General features: G+C 46.6%; 1 protein-coding gene across 1 annotated transcript in view; it reads left to right on the forward strand.

Moving 5' to 3' along the window:
- The window catches only part of hipk2 (homeodomain interacting protein kinase 2), a 64,964-nt gene that overhangs the window by 26,558 nt on the left and 16,391 nt on the right, over positions 1 to 22,015 (forward strand). Inside the window, exon 4 of the mRNA XM_070906842.1 lies at positions 21,530 to 21,653. Coding sequence (XP_070762943.1) covers positions 21,530 to 21,653 — 124 coding nt within the window. The remainder of the gene's footprint in view (positions 1 to 21,529; positions 21,654 to 22,015) is intronic.

The raw sequence follows: 22,015 nt of genomic DNA on the forward strand, positions 1-22,015 counted from the left end.
CAGTGTTGTCCTTGTACACCCCCCCCCCCCGTGGTTCTATTTATGATGCCGTTTCCACATACACACCGGCTTCAAGTAGACTCTGTTTGCCATCAACATACATACCAACCTTGAAGCTGAATTTCATAGGTCATTCACCAACATTACATTTGCACTTCTCACAATAATCATGAAGAACTAAGGCTTACATAAAAGAAGATACAGAAGGTTTTCTATATGTATACCCTGAGCAGAAATCAAGGCTCGGTATACTCACACTAACACACAAATCCATTAACACGCAACCCTGGATCCTGCACAAGCTGCTTTTGGCACGCAAACAAACTACATCATAATACTCTCATTTGAGCAGAAATGCATCAGTCACAAATAAAACGTCCTTGCATCCTTTAAAAGTGCAGACAATTCTTTTCCAACCTTTTTTTCCTCTCTCTCTTCTGTGTTTTTGCCAAAATGAATGAAGAACATTAACACGCATCATTTCACATGAGTTCTAAAAAGAGTCTCTCTGTTGCGGCCGTCACCATAGCAACCAAGGCTCTTGTTCCAAAATTGTCCGTTTGCCTCTGAAGGTGCAACACCTGAACTAGACCGGGGCTGTTTTTGATCTGCCTGCCTGCCCCAACCGACAGCTGTGTACTTTAGGGACAGGGAGGGCCCTTGAGCCACACTCTCATCTCACTGCTATTGTTTGCCCAGGTGGGCCAGGACGCCCTGCTCCGCCCCCCGCCCCCCCATCTCTCTCTCTGCCCAGCTCTCCTTCTCCCCCTTTCACTATCTCCTTCCCCTCTCTCGCTCTCGATCTCTTCCTCTTTCTCCCTCGCTTCTCTCTGTCTTTGTTCCACAGGGACCTGTGGTCCAACTGAAGCTCTCGGTTACACAAAGAAATCAAATTGGCTTTCATCTGCAGCCTGTTACCAGCTGTGTGCATTGTGCGTCTGTGTTCAGCCTCTCAGCGCAGAAAAAAAGTATAGATTTTACCTATGACACTGTTATTATTATTGGCTTTGGGTCATAGCTCTCCTTGCAGAAACGCTTTCTTCTCTGACAACTCCAGAGTACGTTTCTAATCTCTTATTAAAGTCTTTGGCATGACTTTGCTGTCAGCAGTGCTGTTAAATATGCTCCCATCTTTCCGATTTTGAAGCAGGTTTCGAATGCAAAAATAGGATGATGTTGAGGAGCTCCCAGAAGCCCATTTTCAGCTTCCATCCTGGGTCAATATGTGTGCCAAGCTCTTTACATAACACACGTAGGTGCTGGAGGAGCACATAACCCCCCAAAGCCCAAAAGTCCCACACCAACCCTGCTGTTCACAGTGTCACCATGGTGACAATAAGGCTTCAAGTCAGACACAAAGATGCTGTTTTTAGGTGTGTTCATTCACCATTCATGCTGTGTGTGTGTGTGTGTGTGTGTGTGTGTTTGAGAGAGTAAGGAAGAGGGAGCGATGGCCCATTTAGCATACCAAGAATTTCTGGCCTTGTACACAGCACTGCTCAGGGCACCGAGAAGAACAGCTGAGAAAACAGCAGGGAACTTTCATTAGTGATCCCTGCCCCTTGTCCCCCTTTTCCCCTCTTTGCTTCTTTTGACATCTTTCCATCCGTCGTCATCCTCCCTCAACCTCCCACCCTCCTTCCCTCCGATGTCCTCCTGCTTCTGTCCATCCCTCCCGTCCCCTCTCTCCATTTCCTTTATGCTGACCTTTGTCCCTCACGCAAATCTGCCCAATGATCACATCTAGAAACCATATAGGATCACAAAGCCTCATCCCTCTCAGCTGGCCATAAGAGCAGAGAGCTTCGATATATATATATATATATATATATATATATATATATATATATATATATATATATGCGCCAGTGACGTATCTCTGTGTACAGTTGTTGGGCGCGTGAGCTGGAGCTTTGCATGAGCATGTTTCAGAACATTCAACTGAGCTTGGACTAGTGAGATGCATTGAATATAAAGGATAGAAAAATAAATGAAATCTCTAACTGAAATCTTTTAAAATACTAACATACAGCACATGTGCATGTTATGTGGCATAGAGGAGTTGTGGAAAAAGTGTAAATATGGGTTCTGTTCTTTCCTTTTAGCACAGTAAACAGGTGTTTGAGGGAAAAGGAGGTCAGGTACTTTATTGTGCCTTCCTTTGTGTGTGTGTGTGTGTGTGTGTGTGTGTGTGTGTGTGTGTGTGTGTGTGTGTGTGTGTGTTTAACAGACTCCTTGAACTCATGTGCACGTCTTTGTGCTGGAGTCTTCTCTTTGAATCGTCAATGCACACTGTAGCTCAAATCAATCATAACTACAGCACCTGTTCTACAGAAGTGCCAGCATCAGTTAAAAAGGGCCCTCTGTTTATTTGATTGTTTGTTTGTCTGTCCGTCTGCTTTGCTTACCTTTTTCTTTGTGGGAGCAGGGGGGAAAAGGAGGAGAACGGATGACTAAGTGCAGTGAATCATAAATGAGTTGAGGAGAGTGTTGGTGCATTGTACAGGCTCAGTGTGATAGCTCCAGCTACCTGTCACATATCTGTCTCCTATTTGTTTTCTGCACAAAAAAGCTTCTCTTTCTCCTTCACAAGCTCTACCACATCTAGATTTATGAAAGAAAAAGCCATTTTGTGGGGCTAATTGCATAAAGCCAGAATGTTGAGCCTGAGTACAACAGATGATGACCCCCTGTTCGCTCTCACCACATGAGCCCAGTTTTGAAAGGTTTATTTTACAGCAAGGGGGTCAGTGGTTCTGCAGCAGAACAATGAGAATATAAGGATTTATAGTTTCTGCCCGAAACACAGGAAAGCAACTGCGTTCATTGAAACAACCACCAAGTAAGGACAGCAGCATGCTCCAACACCCTCCCGCCTCCTTTGCCGTTGTTAAGCTGGGAGTGAGGAGTGCTATTTGCATTACAAGGTTCCTGTGGAGCAGAATAAAACACAGACAGAGCTGTGAGCAAAACGAACACTCTCAGGGTGGCCCTGCGCTAATTGCGACCGGGGTGCATTTACTGATTATAGTTAAGTGGTCCAAAATGGTCCCCTGCTCTCTGTTACATTGACCCACTCCCTCCCCTGGTGGATGTGGTCAATAGCAGGCCTGTTGAGATGCCTTTCCACTGAGGGAAGAAAAACAGGGTCCAATCGCCTGTCTCCTCACTTCATCTCCCGTAGCACAGGGGAAAGGAAAGTCGGAGGGAGGAAGCGCTGATTTTTAACACATTCTCTAACCAGGTGAACAATTGAGTGGGGACAGCAGGAATCAGCAGGCTGCTAGTTTTCATAATTGAGAAGCCTGGTGAAATAAATGTTGAATTAAAATACAAATACCAAATTGGATCTGCAGAGGCTAAAATGTTTTCCCTTAAGAGTGAACAATGAGTGAAAGAAGATTCCACCCATGTCTGTTCTTGAAGCAGTGTATCCTATTTTAGTGAGTGCATGTGCAGCTCATGACTATTCATGTTTCCTGCAAAAACATGCAAGTGTGGTCAAATGGAAATTAATCGAATGCAAAGTGGAATGTAAATGTAGATGTGGGGGTGGGGGTGGGGGGGTTAAATTAAGTCCTGAAGGGTTGCATGCATGGACGGGACCAGGTCAGTGTTTTGTATTCCCTCTCTTCCCTGTTGCCTGCACCGTAACAGGAGGCCCCGCAGTGGGAGAGCAGGCCGGGGGTGATATAACAGCCACTGGATCACACAGGCTTTGATCTCCCCTCTGGGTTTCTGAGCGTCTATGGGATAGACTTTAGGCCTACTGATGAGGAGGTGGAGATCTCACACCCCCTCTAGTGCCGGCTGGCTAGCAGGTCTCTCTTTTTTTAACCACACAGAGCAGATCTGTAGCCTGGGTGTCAGTACCCTTAGAGATACTGGTGGATTTGCTTGCAGTTTTCTTCACATGCATAAATATAGATTGATTCAAAAGTTAACTCACTCTGCTTTTCTTGATTGTTCCTCATGATGTCCATGGCTGACCTGAACACAAAGAGAAACATTCTGGTTAAGCTGAATAGGCCATCTCTTAGTTCGTCCCTCCTAAGGAGTAGTTTCCTTCTAAATGTTTTCCTCAGAGGGGGCTTGAGTCTTACAGCAGGTCTAGTGTTTTACATAACCCCAACACAGTGATGTAATTCCTTCTTTCCCTGAATGCTGGTGTCAGAAACACTGGGCTGTGTCCCTCCAGCCATTCAGTCTGCCCTTGTGTCATAATCTCTCTCATTGCTGGCCTGATCCCGCTCCAATTTATGTAATTAACTGATGTCACTGCTCTGGATTGCTTGCAAACACTGTATCACTGCAACCCTGATTCCCCTAAAAGTAACAAATCCTTGAGGACCTGTGGTCTATTAATGCTGTTATTCACATAGTTTACAGTTATATGAGGATGGATATTAAAAGTCAGAAAATAACAAGCCCCATTACATAAACATGGAGAAGTAATTGGGGTAGAAAAAAGTTTCTTTATTATAGGAGCTAGCAAAATTACTACATGCCAATTAGAGAGTGTGTGTTTTATGAGTTTGGCTTGCTGACGTAGAGGGATTTGTGCATATGTGTGTGTCTTTGTGTGTGTGTGCGTTTGCAAATGGGTGTATAGAGTGAGAAAGGGGTTAGCCTTGTGTGACTAATACAACACACAACCTGTGCTTTTTGAGCACAAATACTAACAAGAGCACATAACAGCCAGGCCCGGGTTTACAGAAAAAAATAAAATACTCCTATCATGGCTGGGTGGGACTCATTTTGTTTGTGTACATGGCTGGCTGTTTGCACTCCTGTATGCACATCTGTGTGTACAAGCACAAACAAACATCCAACTGTGCTGGATGATTAGATTTCCAGGGCATGGTCAGTGGCTCGTATGAGTTCATGCATCCATACTGTGTGAGGGAAGGCAGACTGTCTGGCAAGCATGCAGACCTGACCTACTAACAGTCAGACAGCCATATAGACAGACGCTAAAACCAGATAGACCAGCAGGGAGACAGACAGACAGACTGGCCATCTAGCAGATTGGTAAGAAACAGACAAATAGACCTACAGACAGAGGGCAGGCTCTGGCTGCAGGGAGAGACAGGCCCTTTGAATGAACATTTAGGTTAGACAGACTGGGTGAATGTGTCAGGATTTGCTGCTGCCCTCAGACATAGATCAAACATAGAACCAGCCATCCAGGACACATCACATCGCTCAAGGCCCAATGTCGGCCCTCCTGACTGGGGCAGGGACTCTGCCTCCCTCCCCCGGAGGGAAAGAGATCCAAGGACGTCTCCTGAAGTTTCCATGGTTGCATATCTCAGTGAGATCCAGCCTTGTTTGTTTCGCCTGCAACATGCTCCGCTGCACCGACCCACATTAATAAAGTGCTCGCAGACTTAACCCTTAGGTGGCCAGCTAGACGGCCAAACCCGCCCGTGCACATTTGCACGGCACATTTGTTCGGTGCTCTCATTTCATTGCCGGCGTGACATTTAGGCTAACGTGATGGGAAATGAGCTCGGTTTGTGTTTCCTGTGTCCCATGCACCACGCCTGATGATAATGAGGGGGAAAAAGGCCAGAGGAGAGGGGTGGGGTCAATATGCTAATAGTGGGTGTACATTTTGATGCCTCACTACCAGCATGGAGTGGTTTGGCGAGACGGCCTATTCTCCACCTCCTTTCCCCTCATTATCCCCCTCTCTCTCCATCTCTGTCCTCCCCCATCCCCTGCTTTCTGCTCTCATCCCCATCTCCATGCCCTTCACTATCTTCTCCCCTCCATTCCCCCCCGCCCCTGCTCCATCTCCCTCCTGGTACTCCTCTCCTCCACCCACCCACCCCCCAAATGCCTCTCTCCCAGAATATGAGATACATTTGTTTTCCTGCGCCAGGCTGCGAGAGTGGGACGCGTGGCGTGCAAAGTGCTGATGTGTTGGTTTCTGGGTAATTATAACATCCCTCGGTCTCCAAGAAAACTCTAAACTAATGTTTAATTTGCCTCTCCGCTCAAAGGAAGCCCTCCTTTGTTATTGCCGTGGCAATTAGCTGGAGCCAAGGCCCAGGCATTTCCTGTGATTGTTGTGATTTGCATAGAGAGCGAATCAGAGAGTATGAAGACCATATACCCCTCTTCTCTGTCTGCCATTACAACCACCCACTCCTCCCTTCCTACCTCTTCCACTTCCTCCCCTCCCTCTATCCCATTTGCTACACTGAATCTCCATCAATGGCCTAGCAACCGAAACTTCTACCCCTGTGTCTGATACCTCTGTACATTGTTGCTGATTGACAAGGGAGGAAATGAGTAACTGGAGGGCACAACAAAATGATTTCATTTTTTTTCCCCCGAAAAACAAAAGTGTCAGCGGGTCGCGTGTCTCTTCCCATGCGCGACCCCTAATGGTCATCCTCTAGTTTCAGCCAATACCCTCTAATTAACTGCCTGTTTGTAACCTAGCTGGTGGCGTTCCACCGAGGATGGCGCTAATGGAAGTTGTTAATTGAAGGTATTAACATACTGTCAGTAGATGAAGATGTCACACTGGCTACGTGCATACTGGACACACACACATGCGTGCAGTGTTTTGAATGCAGCGCAGCAGCGTGGAGGTCTGTGTGCAGTTAATGAGATTATCAGGCAAAAAAGTAAACAGCTAGATGTTGGTGAACGTGCTGTTTTTGGTCCCGAGGGGAAACCATTAACTAGCATCGCTGCCTCATGGTGGCTATTGTGTTTTCTGCTCCGGCCAGATAAGAAATAGATTCCCACTGACTGTTTAATCTCAGGGCAAATGCAGCTGCCATGTTTTATAACAGCATTGTTACTATGTGTCACCGTTCCGAATAATTCACAATTGGCATGCATTACTTTATTAGCAGTCACATCACATTTGTTATCACTGGGTACTTTTGAATCTCTGGATTTTAATGTGTCAAAACCTAACCTTAATGAACTCCTACACAACAGCTGATTTCCACAGAAGCCCACCTTTGCAGCTTTGCTATGCTTTAGCTTCATTAGAATACCTGAATGAATTTGCATGGCCTTATCAGCCCCTGCCTCTGTGTCGACGCTCACTATAATAGCACCACTGTGCGATATGATATCCACATTTCCTCCGCTGCTGCTCTCTTACGCTCTCATCAGATTATTAGAACTGGTATTTTCCCATTTGTGGGTTTTAGTGCTGAGAGCTGTGGCTTCAGGGAGCCTGTTTAGTGGGGAGAGAGATAGAAAGAGGGAGCAGAGAGAAAGCAAATGAGAGAAGGAGGGGTAGGCAGAGGGCTAATGGTGAGATAGAGGGTAAGCTGTAGGGGCTGTTAAACCTGAGGAGTGGCTAATCCATGAGACGGCACTCTGTGCTCATCTGCTCTGGACTGGTGTGGCATGGTCGGCAAGTGGCACATCCAGGGCCCCAGCAGTCAGACGTAGCCTCCTGATCTATATTTCAAAGGCGAGAGTAGAGAGGAATTCAGTAATGAGCTCCCATCTTCCTTTTGGTAGAGGAAGACTCTCTTTGTGGAACTAATTGAAAGTGGCATGTGGAGCGCCGGGGAGCTCTTTTGGGGGCTGTGCTGCGTTTCAAGGGATGTGCAGAGATAAGCCTGCATGCCGCTGTGGCTTTTGTGTCACAGGTCTGAAATAAACAGGTCTCTTGGAGGAGAGTGATGCACTTTATGGCTGCAATTGTGGGGGGGCATTGTGTTTTGTGTGTGTGTGTGTGTGTGTGTGTGTGTGTGTGTGTGATTGTGTGTGTTTTTGTCTACAACAACCTGTGTCCGTTGCTGAAATTACACCCTCACACACCCTCTGCGTCTCTCCTTCTCTCCCTCCCCTTAATAAATCTAGTTTTCTGTGTCAGCTCATCAGAGATGCAGTGTGTGTGTGCACATTTGTGTGTTATTTGGGCTCTCTGAGCGGAGTGGAGGAGCGGCTCTGATGGGAGATGGGCTTTCTCTATTACAGATATGGAAATAGCTCGAGACGTATGCAGTTAGGCTGATATACTGCGTGGCATTTACTGAAATGATGAAACAGAGCCTGGCCTTAACTATTTACAGACACACACATCCATGAACACTAAATAATACACCCACATGTGCATGCACACTCACAGAGACTCAGAGACATGCAAATGCACTGCTAGTTGGGGGTATTTTGCTGTGCTTGTCAGGTGTGTGGATGCAGCTTTTCTGCCCAATTGGCCTGCTGTATGTAATTGTTTCGCATTTTTGGAGCCAGGGAGAACCTCATGGACAGGAACAACACATGTCGTTGAGGCTTCTTCGCGAGTGTTTTTTTCCAAAATGCATCTCTGCACATTTCTTACAGGTTAAAACTGTGTGAAATGTGCTTTTTCTCCTGGATCTTAGAGTTACTGTGGCAACTTTTGGAGTATATTTTAATGCTGATATTTAATCAGACTTGACTCCACTATCAGTCAACACATTCTCACCTTTGGTGGATTTTTTTTTAGAGTTTAATGATAGCACCCACCCTCTTAATGTCACTGTTGAGCTGGTTGTAAGTATAGTCTGGGAGGAGAGAGGTGTCGTACCCCCGAACTGAAGTTCCCGATGGTCCCCTCTTACGATCTCACCAGGGTCCTGTTTCTGTGGGGCTTCGCAACTTGTCTCATACCTTTATTTATTGCATTATGGGGTCGGTTTCATATATCGACTGCTGTTGCTGTTTGCTGGCAACACGATAGCTTCACAGTCACAGATGAAGTTATTAGATTGTGTAGTCTGTTTCCTGACACGTCTTTTTACCCCTGTCAACATGACACACCTTAAAAGAAACTGCTGCTACAAGAGAATAAAACGGTATTCAATAACAGCAGAATTTTGAAAGAACTCATTAACATTCTGTCTAACTTCATCATGTAAACTGCGAATGAGCCGATGGCAGCAGGAGCAGGACAATCACTCTGATGCAGGGGTGAAAGAAGGATATGTTGTGTTTGACAGGGTATAAGATGGTGAGCAGAAGGGGGAAAGGAGGGGATGGTGATGGGGAAAGGCGAACCAGGGAGGCAGGGAACAGCCCAGCTCAGTGCCCAGCTGTGAAGCTGCCCCTGGGGGATTCGGTAGGCTGTGGAATGTGGCTGATGTGAGTCTGGGTTTGGGCTGGAGAGGAGGCCCGGGGCATGCAGCTGAAAGCAGTGATGTCTGGGAGAAGGGCGTGTGCACATCCATACCTATGTGTTAAGAGAAGGAGAAGAGAGGAAACAGAGAGGTCATTCGTGGATGCTTTTTTGTGTTTTTGTCTCTGTGTGTATATCAGCTGATGGGCATGTTTGTATTTATACATGCAATGTTGTTTCCAACCCTTTACTGGCCACAGCTGAGGCCCCATCCCAGGGTAAGGAACGACATTCGGACTCATTTCCTGTTTGAGGGTTCAGGGCACGCTCTTTCGCCTCGCTCACCAGAGACGTCTGGAATGTGAGACAGAACCAGATTACAACAAGCTACCTCCCTTAAGGATTGGTCGGTTTGCCAGTCAGCTGAGAGCAGCTTTGTTCAGAGCGAGCCTGTCAGGCGGAGATGACAGCTAGCTTTTGTTCTGGAGATTTCCTGTCCTGTCCTGGGCAAAGGGTCGCTTAAAGTGCATTGAGGAGCTGTGGCACCACTCCCTTGCCCCCCTCCCCCTCTCCTCCTCACTCCCTCCCCTTTTTCCCGCCACTCGAAATCCCCACTGGTCATATTTCCCACCCTCCAACCAATTATAGTGCCCTATGTGTCGGGGAGAAGTGATCTGATTGGCTGTGTCGGGGGTGTCTGGGAGGTCAGAGCTGTGTTCATTTCACACTGTGTCCTTTTGGACTCCCTCCAGCAGCACCCTCGGAGCGCTCACACAGACAGAAAAAGAAGGAGAGCGGAGAGAGAGGAAGAAAAGAAGGAAAGAGGGAGACAAATAGACGAGAAAGAGAGAATTCCTCTGTACACAGCCTTCAGTGTGATATGATTTCTTGCCTGAGAAATCGTAAATGTGTCATGTTTAGCACTGGTTTAAAATTCACATTGACTCCAGCAGGCACCTCCAGTGCTGCTGCTCCACAGTCTCTGCTTGTACTGTAAAACTGTCTGTTGCCTCCGACTCCACAACAAAAGGAAATGTTCAGAGCCAGAATGCCTTTGTTGTGTGTGTGTGTGTGTGTGTTCAGTGAGAGGGGACGGTCTTCCCTCTGGGCAAGGTACACTAAGACAGGAAAACACCTGGTTAAGGAAGGCAACCATCAGTTATAGAGCTGTCACAGGACATGCATATCTGTGTGGAATGTTTTTATCACATGCAAACCATGTTGAAAGCATATTTGTCAGTCGTTCCCTGGTATGTCTTGTCATGGAAAAAAAATCTCTGCATCCATGAAAGAGCTGAACAATCTTGTCTGTCATTAGACTCCCAAGGGCAGCAGTCTCCAGTCTCAGGTGGTGCTATCAGTTCTTTTTATACTTTACCGTTTGGCTTGTAAACATTGACCTTTCCCCCTGTCTGTATCTTTGTTTATAGGTTTTTAACTTGAGGGGGGAATAGAAACCAAAGACTATCATGTTTAAGTGTAATTTGACTTGTCTAGCCTTCAGAAAACCACAAGGTGCCCTCCATTCATTTTGTCTCACATGCAGTGTTTCCACTCATGTGTTTTAACTGGGTTTGCTTCATGGAAGTTGGATTAAGCAATAATCAAGTAATCTTATAATTTTGACTGCATATTTCAAACCACATTAGATCTGACAAAAAAGCAATTTGAAGACGTCCCCTTGGGCTCTGGGAAATTGTGATGGGCATATTTCACTGTCACTAACAGATTAATTAAAATAATTAATAATTTCAGCACTAACTCTTAGCCAGCTTGGCCCAGAACCAGCAAAGTCCCTTGTTTCTAGTTTTAACCCCTTGATCAGAGGTAGTATGTACATCTTCTGGGATATCAACCCTCACTGTCACTTGTCTTTACAATCGCAAATCCACAACAATGATCCTTCTTACGTTGATTTCCCCCTCAATCGCCACAGTGATACTTACATGGCAGCCTGATTAAGATAATTCATTTATGTCAGTCCCTACCTCAATCAGACACATAAACATGTGTAAGCTACCCCCTCCCTGCATACATAGTGGACAAAACAATTTGATAGCCAGTATAGATAGCGCAATCTGAGTTTTGTTCAAATGACTATTTAGATGGAATCAAAGCTGTCAGCTTTCTCCTTGAGTCAGGCCACAGCGGCAGAAATAACAATGTCATTTTGTCCATAATAATTGAGTCTTCAAGTATGGCTACATGAAAAGGATAATGCTGTATTGATTGTTGCTGTACAGTAATTGTTTTCCCTCAATAGACAATGTATGGCATATTAAATGCCGAGCATGCCTTCACTGTTTGTCATGGTAGACCATATAGGGGATGGGAGAAAATTATCACTCTCCATGTGACAGAGGGAAGGAAAAAACAATACAGGGGTATTGTCATTGAGAGGTGATTAACTGTGACTATACTTACAAATGACTGCAGGGCACTGTTGCTTGGCCAAATTAATTACCTGTCATTGTGACTGATTGTTTTTGAAGACATCTCCTATTATTATTGCTTGCTCTATAAGAGAAGAGTTCACACTGCATTTCCCCATGCAGTGGCAACACAAACACAAGTAGCAGTGATTAAAGGCTGAATTACATATTGTTTCTGATTCATATGTGGCTCAGATAGAGATTTACTGTTTAGGTTGGGGAAATGATTGTATTTGCTGTTTCTTAGTGTAAAGGGGAGGACTGTGGCTAATATTGAATGAAATTGAGACTCATCGCCTGATTTTTATAAATCCATGCATGCACATGTCCATGAATGTATGTGAAAACATTTATTACCTGTAGTAGTTTCTTAGCCCTAGCCGTGTATATTAACGTGGCTTAAACTTTGAGAAAGAAAGCACAAACACAAAAGCAAACACCTGTCCCCTTCATGACATGGCTTTGTCTCTCCCAGGACTGATCCGACAGGAGAAACTCCTGTCCAAAGACACACCACACACACAACACTATCTGTCTCCCTTCGTTTGTCTTAGACTGGCTTCTGATGAGGCTATGAGGGAACGGCCTATTTGTCCAAATTCCTCCCTAAAGCCTTAATACTCCTGCTGTTGTTTCTCTACGTGATGACATTTCTAATTCTTGTCAGGGCAGAATGCAGCGTGACAAACGGCGTTAACAGTGTCTGAAGGCACAGCAGGCAGGCTGCATGCTGGGGCAGAGAGAGGGACATGAGTCTGAGGACGGAAGACTCATGATCGGTAGAGGCTTCACCTTTCCTGAAGGACACTCTGGAGGATGTGTGTGTCTGTGTGTGTTTAAGGATGCATTTTTTTGTATGCTTATGTGATAGCTGTCATGCAAGTATGATCATGTCATTGTGTTGGATTAAGCTCTGACCACATCTGGGTGACAATCGTGATCAGCCTCTGTCACTCCGTCCTATCCACTCTCTAATTAACCGTGAGCCTGCTGTACTCTGGGGACTCACTGAAACACACACACACACACACACACACACACACACACATGCACCACAATGAAGAGAGAAGCACTGTATATAGACAGACAGACACACTGAGGCAAGGAAACCGGCCGATAGGAAGAAGGAGCAGGCCTGGGGAATCACATCCAGGAGGTCTCTCCCTGTGTTAAATTTTAGAGAGAGATGGGGAGCTGCTCCATAGGACCTGTGTGAGGTTTAGTTACAGCTCTCTGTGGCCCTGTAGCTTGTCGCGAGGCAGCGCAGCCTTGGGCACCGAGAATTCATGTCACACACAGCAGAATTTGATTAGGCAGGAGATGGTATTACTGCCCGACTGGGTGGGAGGAAGGAAGACGGTAGTCAAACAAGGGATAGTGATAGAGAGAGGGAGGGGTGAAGAGGGGGGATGGGTGGAGGTAGAGAAATGTAGCGTGTGTACTGTATGTCAGCACATGACGGGATGCGGGGTAAGGTGGAGGAGTGTTTTTCAGTCTGCCTTGCAAATGTCTCCCTCATGTGCTCTTTCACTTGCCCCAGAAATAAGGAACTAGTCAACCACAGCCGCATTTATGATTGAAACTGCGCGTGTGCACGCGTGTTTTGTGTGTATTGAATGGCAGGGAGACATATGTCGTTACAACGGTAGGATGGCGCCCCCGTGGCTCCCAGCTATATGTTCTCCGGCGCCGCATTTCAAATGGACATTGTCTGTTGTTTTACCACATATCCAGTATGTACGGCTCCGCTAGCCAACCACATTGATTGTGCCCCCCCTCTTCCTCTCCCCCATCACTTGATCTCTGTCTTCGTCCCCCTAAATCAACAGAATGGGACATATCGATGCTGAGCCTTGCAATTTCTTGCTCTGGAATGTATTGGACTAAAGCAACTGCTGGAAGAAACTACACCATAAAACAATAATAATGCCCATCAACCGGACAGCAGAAAATACAGGCAAACCACCAGAGAGGGCAAGCAGATGAGATTGTGATTGGTTTGGCCAGCAGTTTACATTACTGAAATGCTAAGCTTTTCAACTGAAAGGCAGTGATAGAATATTGTGATATGATATATAGTCTATTTAGCAGTTTAGGCCTGAGCTCTGCGCTGCCCCCTCTGTGCTGGACGGATCGGAGCCGACAAAGATTGAAGTCTAGCTCTCCCTCGTACACTCTAATTTGCTGAAGTGATCAAGGCTTTGGTTTAAGCATCCCGCTGCCACGAGCAGACACAATCTCATCTCCCTGTGCCCGTCTGCAGACTGCATCTCGCTGCCTGTGTTCTGCTCTCCTGTCTGTTTTGGTGAATGTCTCAGCCATGGTGACAGGCTTGCCAGCTGGTTATGCTGGTTGACTGAGTGACTGCATGTTAAAATGTGTTATCGTCTGTCTGCATTTCTGCCTTTAGATTGGCTTCACCCACTCCTAGCGAGCTCTCTGCGTGACCCACATATTTCCTCTGGGCTTGTTGACTGTGGAGAGTAGTGACTAAAAGAGTATGAGGGTGCAATGGCATCATTCTGAAGGGTCAGCAGCGGTGGTTTAATACTTTCCAAGAAACTCTCTCTTGTTAGATATACTTTTTACTGCCAGGATGTGATATCAATTACCCATTTTCAAGTCATTGTTTAGAGATTCCACTAAAGTCTGGTTTTCATGGAGACTCAAGTCTGACAGAGCAGAGCTGCACATGCCTGAGGGTTGGGTCAGAGTCTGGCCAGTGGCTGGTAGACCGGCCTAATACTGTCTGACTGTCAGTCCACTACCCTAATAGGGCTGGAGAGACTTGAGGCTCCCTCTCTGCGTCCCCTACATCTTCTCTCCAGGCTGTCTGCGCAGAGAGCCATCACTGTATGACATATCAGCCATCATTTACCGATCGCAAATCCTTCCCAGCATTTCTCCCTTTGACAAGAGAGGTAGAAGGGAGAGAATATGTGTGCATGTGTGTGTAGGTGGGTGTTGATCGAGAGGGTATCCATCTTCCATTGTTGTGCCCACCCCACCCTCTCCATCTTTCCCTGCCTCATCTCCTTTCTATCGTTTTCCTTCTCCATCTCCACTCAGTTGCAAGAGGTCTGTCCCTTTGACCCCTGCACCAGGCGATGGGGGTTGGGGGCATAGAAGGTACCGCAGAGAGCCAGGGAGAGCCCGCTGGTTGCAGGTGGAAATGAGATGTATTACTTATAGGATCAGCCGCATGCTGGTGAATAATAATAACCACAGGAAAGAGGCAATTACCAACCAGGAACGATGAAGCACTGCATATAGATGCCTAAACGAACAACTGAGCTGCGCTGTTGCTGCGCTCATTGTTTGGGTTTTGCATATGTTAGCGTTGCTAATGGAAGCTTTCGCAAGCAGAGGGAGAAGACAGAGAGAGGGTGCGGGTGGAAAAGGGTGCTACACTCCTTCTCCAAGGGGGGGAGAAAGTCCCCATAGCAGCAAATGTATTGCCCGGCCAATAAAATGTGTGTTTGATGTTCTATGTTACCTAACAGTAAATCTGATATGTTATCTAACGCTGCTGTGAACACAGTCATCTGAAAAACAGCTTATGTGTAATGACATAGGGTGATGCCATGTGAGAGAATGTGGCATATCCTGTGTGCTAATATTGACCGTGCCACGCTGTGACGACAGGGCTCCATGTGCCATGTGTGCCACAGTGACAGAGGTGGCTCTCCGGCCACTGAATATTTCATTATATAAAATGCCTCAAAGAGGAGGGAGCAGTTAAATGTGAGATGGTGAGACTGGGACAGGGAGAGGGGACAACCTTTGTATGTATAAATGCTATCTATGTTAGCTCTCAGTTACAGTTCACTCCCTCTGAGGCTGCTGAGCTGAACTGCACTTCAGGTTGTGTGGAATCAGCATGGCCATACACTGCAGCTGTCACCCATATTTTACATTAGCCTGCTATGATGCTTTTGAGTTGTAATCCCAACGTCTGTTGAAGTTGAGAATGTTAGTTGCTAATACGTGTCTGCAGGTTTCCCTATTGCTTTTTGCATTATCATGATAGTCCCATCCTTTTGTATGAAACATTCTCTCTCCTTCTTTCCTTCCACAGGCTTTCATTTGCCTTGTTGAAATCCATTCCCAGACCCACAGGAAATGCTAATACTTTAACAGGTAAAACAGTGGCAGCCTCGTCAGCGCTTTTGCCCTGCCTTTTTCTGAGAGTGAGAAAAAGAAAAAGAGAGAGGGAGGCCTGTTTTCTAGGACCTTGAACACCAGGAATGTCGCCCCTGTTAAGGGAGTGAGACAACATTTCTCAAGGACTGTGAAAAAGTTTGCCTTGTCCAGATATCCCCCCTCCCGCTTTCCACCCCTTAACCACCTGGAACACCCAGTCTCTAAATTTGAATGCCATCTACCTGCATCTGCCTACATAAATGTGCATTTACATGAGCACTGCTATGCCTGGCGTGAGCACTGTGCTGCAATTTCTGATGTGATGAGAGCAGGTGGAGCCGTTGGGAAGGTATAGTGTATATGGATGTGTGTGTGTGTCTTGGGTTAGGGTGGGTTCCTGCGAGCCACAGGTGCACGGTAGGGGATGTAACTCTGCACATTGATTTCACAGTCAGCGACCACCATGCAATATATCTAGAAAAGTGCTTCTCTATGGTGCATCTTCAAAGAGGCTGTGGAGGAACCTTTGAGGCCATGAATATGTAGATGATTACCCTGGGGGAGGAAGGGAGTCATTCACAGCACCAGCCCGAGCCTTTTACATTAGGCAAGGGCAAAGCGTGGGATGGAGAGAGGGGAAGAGGCAAAGAGAAGGAGGAAATGGAAAGAAGAGAAGGAGATACAGGGGAGAAAAGTTAATGGCAGGCTCTTTTCTCATGGAGTGCTTTTTCCTGTTTGCACTGGACAGCTATCTCTCCCCCAACCAGCACTATGTCGTAACAATGCTCTTACATACCCAGTATGTAAGATCTTATTTACCTCCAGTATGCATGCTACTCTTATGCTACTCTACTTATAACTGCCTGCCTATTGAATAAAACATAGTTACATAAGGGCCAATGACGAAGTCTTTGAAACGGAAAGGAAAGAGATCTAACCCATTACCACAGACTGGCTGACCTGTGTGCGTGTGTTTGTGTTGTGCATTTATATGTGTGTAAATGCTGCAGGGTTCCAGAGATCCATCAGTCTCCAGTCTGGAGCCAAGCTAAGGGAAGGTCAGCCTGATGGATACATCCTGACATGCACACAGCCTGTGATGTCAGCTGTGCGTGTGTCTGTGCGAGTGTGTTTATGTGTGTGTGTGGGCTGGCAGGCCAGCCAAGCGCAGGCACGGTTCAGCAGAGCAGAGGGCGGACAGGCGAGCGGGGAGGGAGCACTAACCTGGCCTTGGCGCCCTAGTTTGAGGGGTTTGAAGGGGGTTTTGCTGGCAGAGGGGTTGTAAGGAGGGGGTGGATGGTGAGGCAGGGTGAGGTGAAGGGGTTGGCTGGGCTTGCAGAGGGGGTGGGTGAAGGGACTGAGGTGTAGGGGTGGGCTGGGGTGGCAGAAGAAAGGCCCCATTCATGAGTCGTGCCATCTCTGGCTCCCAAGGGGACTGGGGCTCATCAATGACCAGGCCAGCTGGGAGGATGTCAGCATGCAGACTCCCTCCCTCCCTCTCTCTCTATCTCTCTCTCTCTCTCTCCCCCTCTCCATCCCGCCCTCCCTCTTTCTTTTGTCAAGGGCCAGTGCTGTCAGAGCCACTAGCCTGAACACTGAGGCCTCTCATGCAGTTGGGTCCCCATTGAAATCCAGAGAAAGCCTTAGGCTAGCCGGTGGTTTGCACACCGTCTGTACTGTATGTGACATCTATGGTCTGCAGCGAGAAGCTCACTGCCACCCTCTGAGAGGCACTGTCTATGGTAGCCATGCCAACTGGAGATGAGCGAGGTGGGGTGCAGCTTAAAGGGTGATAAATTGGCAGTGTCAGCTGAATGTAGCACGCTCAGATGGTGTATCCAAGCAGCCTCAATTTCTGGACAAGAAAGTAGTTTTTAGCCACACTAGCGGTGTGGCTCTATGGATGGCAATGTGAACCCCTGACGTTCCTCTAGTTCCACCATGAGGTTCACATTCGTGGCTAAGATTGAAATGTGTCAACAACTATTGGATGGATTGCCAATAGTGCAACATTATACATGCTGAACATAACTGCATGTTAGCCTTATCATTATGAGGCTAAATGACGTTAACTTTTACCTAAAAGAACTGCCTCACAGAGCAGCTAGCATGGCTGTGGACTCTTGAGTCTTGTTCAGACCCACCCTCCTTTTTTTGTTTAAGGGATTTAGTTATGTCTTGAAACAGTCAAAAACCAAAAATGTGACCACTGAACACCTGGCTGCTCGTGTGCTGTTTTACCTGTGAGAGAGATTGACTATGGCATCCTATTTAGCATCGAAAAGGGTCCTATCTGCATGAATTGTCAATCTCTTGCACTTTACTAGTCTAGGAAGGAAAGAGGGACAGGAAAGGAGCAAGGTTTGTGAGCTGCACAGATGTGTGTGCTGTTTATCACTGCCAGTGAAAGCCCTGCATCAGCAGCAGCTGTGGGGTGCTTTGCATGCGATGGCAGCGGTGCACTGGTAGGGGCAGATTTGCATTTGTGGTTTCATATCAAGAGCAACAATGCTACTCCCTCTCTCTTCCTTCCTTTGCTCTCTCACTCTCTCACTCTCTCTGTCTTTCGCTGAACGGGAGGAGCTTTCTGTGAGAGGTAGAGGAGCGATGAGAACACGCTAAGTAGAGCACTGGAGCATAACCCAGGAAGGTTCAGGCGGAAATGGATCCAAGCATAACATCAACAATAACAAAATCTCTCCATCTCACACAAAGTCCATGTGGTCGAGGCAAACAGCTATACACACATGCATAGAAGGTAAAGTCCTAGCACTAATAACACGATGAAAGTAGATTTTGTCGAAGACTGTAATGAACCACCTTTCTTTGATATCAAATGTGGCACTGGGTTAGCCCCACTTTCAGTTTTTGCTTTTTTATGAGCTAGTATGAATTAGATACCATGATGGTGATTGGTGTTGGAAGTTACTTAGTTCAGTGTTTTGTTAAAAAAAAAAAAAAAAAACGGGGTGGGGGTTGGGGGGTTGACGGTCCTGTGGTCTGCATGTGTCCGCTGGAGTCACAGTGATCTGAAGGACCATCTGATGAAAGGGTTTCCTGCGGCTTTCATCTCCACAATGCGTTTTGATGGGGAGAATTTCCTCACAGCTGAGTCAAAAAAACAGCCTCATGTTGTGAAAACAGCCTCGAACTCGTACTCCGTGCACATAAGGGGGTATATGTTTTTGTGTTTTTGTGTAGGAATGTGGGAATCCTATTTAGGTGACAAATGCTCGGCTGCCACAGTATATTGGTTTCATTGTATCGTAAAAATAAAAATAATGCAGTTTCTGTGGTGATGATGATGATGGAGTGCTGCTTGTGTCTACTTGGCACAGACAGCGTGATAAGCAGTTGAAAGCACAAACAATCATATTTGAATATATAAATAGAACATAATACTCACAAACTTCAGTGTATTGTTCTGTGTTTGTCAAGGAGTTTTTGTCTTGTTTAAGTGTTTAAGTGACTTGACTTTAGTTTCTGAAGACTTTAAATTGACCGAGACCCCAAAGCAAAGCTGCATAATAGGATGGTTAAGTATGTTTATGAACATTTGCTTATGGATACCTCAAGTGTGATTGAGCACGTCTCCTGCTGAAGGTAAAAGGGTCACACAACCTCACTGGAAGGCCACTCCTAACAGTTTCGACTTTAACTTTTGTAGTGTGCTTAACTCTCCGTGTGGTGGTGGTGTACCTGTCCACATGTGTGTGCAGCTGTTGTTGTTCCCTCTCCATTACGTCCACAGTGAGACTCCAGCCATTCTAACAGGCTGTTCGAGGGCGATGGCGCTGACCCCGGTCCGAGGTGTCCATCTCTTCTCTTACCTACCTTCAGTGGACCTCGCTGTTCCCTCTGCCATTGCCTCCTAGCAGGCTCCTCTATGCCTCTTTGACAGCCCCCTTGATAGACGTCTCGGCTCATTGTGTGTGAAGGTGTCTTTGTATCGGTGTGTAATGGTGCCCTAAGATACTGTTGCTAGAGTGTTGTCTTGGTGTCTGTTCCACTGCTGCCTCGAGACCCCAATAACCACCTTCTGTGACAGGAGCTCTTCACTGAGCGAGGCACTGCTCCCCCTCATTTGCTTTATTTGTGTGTCTGCCTCTCTTGAACTCTCTTCCTCGTCTTCCGGTTTTGTTTCTCTTACGCAGTGTCTCGTCTATCCTCGCCGTGTCTCCTGCCTTTCTATGTTAGACATATCTCAGTATACAGTGAATCGCCTGTGCCCTCTTGTCATTTTGCCTTTTCATCAGTGAATAGAGGGCAGGGAGCTACAGTTGGAAATTAGCTTTTAAGTATGTGTGGTATGTTTATTCATTCTCCTCCAAACCCCCCCCCCCCCCAAGCTGCCCTCGGACCGCTCACCCATCGCCCCCCCTACAGGCCTATACAGTCCTACAGCGTCCCCCCATGCTGTTTTCCACATTCTCTGTTTCCCTGGTACCTACAGTTCCAGCAGGACCAAGGCCAGGCCCCCTCGTTTCTCTCTCTGCGACCGAAGCCCTGCCAGAGCCCGCCTAGGCTTAGGGGGGTGTGCTAGCCTAGTTACCATGGTCACGGCAATCAGCGAACTCGGCTATGAATGAGAAACTTTCCAAGATCAGCCTTAAGCTTCTGTGATCTGTGTGTCATGCTGTTAATATGTTATTAATAGATGGTTTCAGTTGTTCAGTCTAGATTTAAGTTATAGATAAGACAGGAGCTCTGCCTCTACCAATAAGTAACATGTTAGACCAAAAAGCCCCCCCCCTCCGACAGTGATGACAGCCAGAAAACCTCTTGAAAGTGCTTTGGATTGTTAGAGAGCAGAGTCGCTGTGTTCTTGGTTATTTTAAGGCCCCATCAGAGACGTGAGCTCGCAAGAAGTGTATTAGTCTTTCTGACAGGATATGAAACATGTTGAATGAAAGTTGGAAATTGTTTGGGACTGCAGTGCTGCTCACATAACTGAAACAATATGTCTTCTTTTTTATCAAATCATAGATATTTATCTCTTCTACCACTGAAATGGCCTCTTTGTGTTTCACTGCATGTGTACGTGTGTGTGTGTGTGTGTGTGTGTGTGTGTGACTGGAAAAAGCCAGTGTCTGAGAATGAAGCACTGGCATTATTAACTCAAATGTAGCCTACTAAAAGCCCGGATGAAGCTCATTGCATGCTCTACACAATATTTATGTTGGTCTTTTTTTATGGCATAATTGCTTCCACATTGCTTTGTGGCTGCAGTCTGTTAAACTCCGTAAACACACCCCCCATACCTCCAAACACTCCCCATGTCTGACTACCAGTGATGGGGCTCAGTGATTGGTGCTCCTGCGTGGTTATCAATCAGTTACTAAACTGCCTAAACGGGTGATTGAAAAAGGAACACCCTATTGACTTTCAAGCTTTGTTCAAGGCTGCCTTGAGTGATCGATGTTAAGATAACATAACAGCCTTCAGACATTGACAATTAATTGAACTGTCTGTCTTGTTGTGGAACTGTGTCTGTGTGCAAAAATGTCTGCGTCTATGTTGTCTAATTAAATCGCATTGGCTTTGGGAATGTTGACAGTCTCCAGCTCACTCCTACATATGCAGCGTAGATTATTTCCGCTTCTGACCTGTGTGTACTACACTGGGCTGCTCTCCATGAGCTCATAGGAAGCGTGAGAAGAGGCTCCTCAAAAGGCTTTTGCAGCTTTGACTTTATATTGAAAATGACAATATAGTCATGTCACAGTTAGAGTATGTCTCATTTTTCTGTGTCTTTTTCAGTCACAGCAGAATCCCATCATAGCACCAGCTCTGCTCAGTATGGTCTTACACATTCAGTATACGAGAAACTTGTCCGATTTCTAACCACACTGTGTGTCTTCTCTATCCGCAGGGCTCCGGAGATCATCCTGGGCCTGCCGTTCTGTGAGGCCATAGACATGTGGTCCCTGGGCTGTGTGATAGCCGAGCTCTTCCTGGGATGGCCCCTCTACCCTGGAGCCTCAGAGTACGATCAGGTAACATATAATGGTTGTTTGGACCTTCAAATTGTCTCCTGACCTCTGAGCAACTCATGATTGTGTGTGTTTGGGTGCTAGCATACCCATGAATCTGAGTTCATGTGCAGTAATGTTTGTGTGTGTGTGTGTGTTCTCTCTCCATGAGTGTGTGCTTGTGAGTGTGTTTGGGAGGGTGGGATGCTTCTGCAATCCCCCTGACAGCCCCTGATGATTCTTGCGCAGCCTCCCTGTTTATCTGAACAGATGCCACAGAGCCACTTGTCCAATTAGCGCAGCCCCTGTGCTCCAGAGCAAGACATTGCTGCGTTCCCTGCTCTCTATCAGTCAGACGAGGCTCGGTGGGAAAACCTTGAGCAAGT

This window comes from Enoplosus armatus, chromosome 6 (genome assembly GCF_043641665.1).
Source record: "Enoplosus armatus isolate fEnoArm2 chromosome 6, fEnoArm2.hap1, whole genome shotgun sequence".
Taxonomy (NCBI): Eukaryota; Metazoa; Chordata; class Actinopteri; order Centrarchiformes; family Enoplosidae; genus Enoplosus; species Enoplosus armatus.